This window comes from Otolemur garnettii, unplaced genomic scaffold (genome assembly GCF_000181295.1).
Source record: "Otolemur garnettii isolate 467f Iridium unplaced genomic scaffold, OtoGar3 scaffold00006, whole genome shotgun sequence".
Lineage (NCBI taxonomy): Eukaryota > Metazoa > Chordata > Mammalia > Primates > Galagidae > Otolemur > Otolemur garnettii.
The window spans coordinates 26,180,012-26,185,358 of record NW_003852401.1 but is presented as its reverse complement, the minus strand read 5'-3'; the positions used below and the strand labels follow the sequence as shown (position 1 = coordinate 26,185,358).

Sequence of the window (5,347 nt, the reverse complement as noted above, 5' to 3'; positions counted from 1 at the left end):
AGCACTCTGGGAGCCCAAGGTGAGAGGATCACTTGAGCTCAGGAGTTTGCAGCCAGCCTGAGCAAGAACAAGACTCCATCTCTACTAAAAATGGAAAAATTAGCTGGGAGTTGTGGTGGGCTCCTGTAGTCCCAGCTACTTGGGAAGATGAGGCAGGAAGATTGCTTGAACCCAGGAATTGAGGTTACTGTGAGCTAGGCTAACTCCATGGCACTCTAGGGTGGGCAATAGAGTGACACTCTGTCTCTAAATAAATAAATAAATACCAAATTAATTAATTTAATTAAAATAAAACCTAGCATTAATCCAGGAAGGAATTTGCCCTTACTGAGCATGCCACTGACCTCTCTTAGGCTGGGAATGCTGCCAATTAAGAGAGAAAAAAATTCCTTAGGGAAAAACTGACTCTTTTATCCTGATTAGATTTTCTGCAGTAATCCTTATAAATTAAGATATTGACTCATTGAAGGCAGTGAATGTATTTTAAGTTAGTTTTTCCAAGAAGTATTTACCAAAAAAAAAAAAAAAAAAGTTACCAGGATACCAAAAACTTTCAGGACTGAATCTTGAATAGAGAATGAGGCCAATTATACATAATAGAAATATGCGTGTACGGAAAAAAAATAACCAAAAAGAAATGCACCTAAATATTTGTAGTACTGGGAGGCCCAGGCAGGTGTATCACTTGAGCTCATGAGTTCAAGACCAGCCTGAGCAAGAGTGAGACTCTGTCTCTACTAAAAAAAAAAAAGAAAGAAAGAAAGAAAAAGAAAAACTGAGCCAAGGGGATCACTTGAGCCCAAGAGTTTGAAGTTGCTGTGAGCTATGATTGTCATGGCACTCTACCAAGGGCAGCAAAGTGAGACTCTGTCTCAAAAAAAAATAAGTATTAACAGTATGTAAAGAAATTATTTGGTTCAACCTCATAGTCATGGTGCCAGTTAAAAGCTAAATTATATTTGCTACAACTTTGCTGATTCATCTGCCTTGCCCAGGGTCACCCAGAGGGACAATGGCTGAAATAAAGGACTTGCCTCTTCCTGGGAGTTCATGTCTAGGTTTTACCACAAAGTGATTTGGGTGTTTGTATGTTTGTTTCTAAGGAAAATGAACAGGCAGAAAAGATCAACATCAGCCTGGCTTTCTTCCTGTATGACCTTCTGTCCCTCATGGATCGTGGCTTTGTGTTCAACCTCATCAAGCATTACTGCAACCAGGTGAGTGTTCTTCCAAGGCCGCCATCTTGCCCTTTCTCATGGCGGGTGGTGTCGGGATGAAGTCCCTCTGCAGCTCCACACTGCATCTTGGGGTGGGAAAGTGCCCAGGGCTATAGCAGTTTGGGGCAATGTAACTAACCCAGCTCTGTCTTATCTGTGGGAAACAACTGTCCAGTGCGGATTTAAGGGGTCTGCACAGCAGGCAGGCGCTAAAAGGCTAATGATCTGATTGTTTGGGCTATTTATAAAATAATTGGGTGTGTGAAAATTTGAGTTTGGTGTGAGCTGATCCAGGTGTCAGTCTGAAGTGAAGAAATAAACAAGCCAGAGGCCAATACCCAGAGACAGTGCTGGGCTCATTTGCATAAGACCTCCCCTTACCCCCCTCTAAAAAAAGATTAACTTTTCTACACAAAGTCCTGAGGAGGAAGCAGAATGATAACAAAAGAATCCTTAGGCACCTTGGAATCCTTAGGCATCCTTGGTCCCAGAGCATCACCAATCCCAGGCACCCTCTTGGCCCTAAAGTGAATTGTCCTTCCCAGGAGCCACCAGAATAGAGTCCCAGAGGGGTACTTTACTCCTCCTGCCTTCCTTCTTAGGTGTTTAGGATTCAGGTCACTGGGTGCATTTCACATACAAATTAATCTGTTTTCTTTTTTTTTGAGACGGAGCCTCAAGCTATCCCCCTGGGTAGAGTGTCATGGCATCACGCTCACAGCAACCTCCAACTCCTGGGCTCAAGCGAGTCTCCTGCCTCAGCCTCCCAAGTAGCTGGGACTACAGGCGCCCGCCACAATGCCCGGCTATTTTTTGGTTGCAGCCGTCATTGTTGTTTGGCGGGCCTGGGCTGGGGATTTGAACCCGCCACCTTAGGTGTATGTGGCTGGCGCCTTAGCCGCTTGAGCCACAGGCACCGAGACAATTAATCTGTTTTCAAAACTTTAAGTTGGATTTACAGAAAGAGATACTAGAACACAGCTGTAGGCCCGGGGTTTGCTCCTCCTACATGGGCAGCTTTCAGTCCCAGAAGGAAACAAGGCCATCCCAAGTCCATGTGTGCCTGCCCTGCGAAACGCACATTTTTGTTTTTCTCTTTCCTTTCTTTTCTCTTCCTCACAGTCTTCTTTCTAAATTCTTTCGTTTTCTTTTAGCTGCCTCCTCTTTCTTCCTCTCCCCTGTCTCAACTGCCAGAGAACCCTAGAGGGGCTCAGGAGACCTGTGTTCTAACTCTAGTGATGCCATTAACCACGGTTCTGGGGAGTGTGAACCTGTGAGACATTGGTTTCCTGGTCTCCAAACAGACACCACTGGATTAGATTTATCCAGATCTTGACACTTTGATTCTATGCTCTACGTCTACAGGTGACATCCATGGATACTGCTTAGCATGATTGGTGGCACTGAGGCCTAACAGGGCCACTGACCCCAGTTCATGATGGTTTAAATCACTGATCCCAGCTCTCTAGATACAGAATGAGCTTCAGACATACCTGAGGCAAATCGTATTTCTGCAAAGTTGTTGGATTTTATCATTTTATATGCCCTTATTCAAACATCCTGTTATGTTTTCTGCCACTTAAAAACTTTGAGGCAATGGCTATAACCTTAGTGTTTTATTAATAGTCATTAACAATGAACCAATCTACTTCTTCAGTTAGTCTCAGTCATTTACAGTGTGCTACCAAGTTAACACCGTCCCTTGGGTAGGGCTGTTGAGGCTGGCACTGTGGGTCTTTACCTTTGGAAAAGATGTTCTGGGAATGCCTTTTACCCCTCTTTTCTAAAACCTTACTCAAATTATTTTTTAAATTTCTGACATTAATGATGTCTCAAGACATTTATGAAAGATACCCATAATGGGGCCTTCTTTCAAGTGCAAATATCTTGTGCTTTTAAGTTCTGATAACCTGACTCGGTGCCTGTAGCTCAAGCGGCTAAGGCGCCAGCCACATACACCTAAGGTGGCGGGTTTGAATCCCCAGCCCGGGCCGCCAAACAACAATGATGGCTGCAACCAAAAAAAAAAAAAATAGCCAGGCATTGTGGCGGATGCCTGTAGTCCCAGCTACTTGGGAGGCTGAGGCAGGAGACTCGCTTGAGCCCAGGAGTTGGAGGTTGCTGTGAGCATGATGTCATGGCACTCTACCCAGGGGGATAGCTTGAGGCTCCATCTCAAAAAAAAAACAAAAAAAAGTTCTGATAACCCACTTACCCCAACAACTCTTTGTGATAGACTGTAAGTGATGGGCTACCACCAACCATCAGTTCAGTTTACTAATAGTCCCACCAGTCCAAAGTCAGAAGTACACATTGAAAGGGTATGTATTCTGGTAACTGTTCTTACATGGAGGTTATAAATTCATTTGTTTTAAGTAAATATCTAACTATAGATTAATTCTATAGGCAGAATGCCTCACGACACAATGGCTTCTCCTCAAATGGCTAGAAATATGTGTTTATTTAATTTATGTACTTTAGAAAAATACTGTTCAACTGAGTCAAGAGGAAGCATGTCCATTTGCAAGAATGAGATGCTTCATATTCCTAGGCTGGGGTGGGAGGGTGTTTGTGATGAAAACTGCAGGCTCCAGGTCCCCAGCTTTTCATTCCTGTTTCATGGTTGCTTAGTGGGTTGCTTTGCTTGTGTTTTAAAGGAAGACGTTTTCTTGTAAGTCTTCCAGCTTTGTCTTTCTTTCTCTCTTTCCTTCTCTGGCATTTTTGGGTAAGCTCCTTGACTTTTTGCAGGTAGTAGTACATGCTCTCTTGCGTGGTTTGATGCCTTCCTCTAGGGAACCGCTCAGAGAACTTTCATTTAATTAGAAACTGCAAAAGAGTACTCATAGCATTAAAGTCATCCTGTCGTGTTGTTAGTTTCATATGGCCCCATGTGAGGTCAAGTCCTTTCATTGAGTTTCCCAGACACAGTAGAGTTTTTATAAAATTAATTATATTATGTTACACTGAAGGCATACCTCAAGATTATTTTAGCACAGGCTTGCCATGGTATTATACTTCATAGATTTGACAAGGCTGGGACAAGAATCCTCATTTTGGACAGCTATTAGGCTAAAATTATTCAAGGGAACAGTAATGAATGGAAACTTATTGGGCCTCCCTGTAATGCAGAATTTGCCATCTACTGCTCTATCCCATTTATTTTTATTAATTTGATTGCCTTCTGGAGAGAAAGGATATTTTTGTGTCTGCCAACTTCAACTCCATTTGTCTTATAATAAATACTTTGTTCCTCTTTTTGTTTTTTTTTTCCCAGCTGTCCGCCAAGCTCAATAACCTTCCAACCCTCATTTCCATGAGGCTGGAGTTCCTGAGAATCCTCTGTAGCCATGAACATTACCTCAATCTGAACCTCTTTTTTATGAATGCTGATACTGCTCCAACATCTCCTTGTCCCTCCATATCTTCCCAGGTAATCAGCTAACAGAAAGAATTATTCAGGCTATTTCATTTAATTAGTTTAGTTTAACCATATATGAACCGATAGAAGAAAAATCAAACTACTCAAACCAGACCAAGTATGCCATACAAAGTTACACCGTCCTCACTAACAGTTTATAGGCTCAGTAACTAATTTCTTCCTAGGTTTACGGGTCCCTCATGAGGCCAAGTACAGCAAGGAATTTATAAGTACTATGAAAATTCAGAAAAGCATAGAAAAGTCTGAAATCTTCCCTTGTCTGATAGCATGTGAATATAGGATTTCAGAGTCAAGTAAGTTTTGAAGACCCTATGTCAACCAGGTTTCTTTGGATTAGGCCATCTAAGAATCTTTAACTAGTTAATGTAAATTATAAACACTCAAGAAGTGGAAGAGGAAATGGGAAGAGGGACATGTCATTAACGGGATTCCCGAAGAGATCTGACTATGGAAACCCCACTCCCTCCCAGAGTTGGCTGGAAGGACTACTGTCCTCTAGAACAACTTTAAGGAAATGCTGTTTTATAGTCACATTTCATTTATAGAGAATAAATAATTTGTTCACAGCAGCAGGCAAAAGTTAGCATCAGGTGTTATTTTTATGTATTTGTTTATTTTTTATTGAATGGTAACTGTGTACATTAATGCACTTCTGGGGTACAGTGTGGGGTTTTCTTTTTTTTTTTTTTTT

The 5,347-nt window shown here is 41.9% G+C and overlaps 1 protein-coding gene across 1 annotated transcript in view; it reads left to right on the top strand.

Annotated features, from left to right (window-relative positions):
* DOCK8 (dedicator of cytokinesis 8) overlaps positions 1-5,347 on the top strand; it is a 217,001-nt gene that overhangs the window by 154,802 nt on the left and 56,852 nt on the right. The window contains exons 26-27 of the mRNA XM_012814018.2: positions 1,104-1,217; positions 4,492-4,647. Of these exons, the coding sequence (XP_012669472.2) occupies positions 1,104-1,217; positions 4,492-4,647 (270 nt within the window). The remainder of the gene's footprint in view (positions 1-1,103; positions 1,218-4,491; positions 4,648-5,347) is intronic.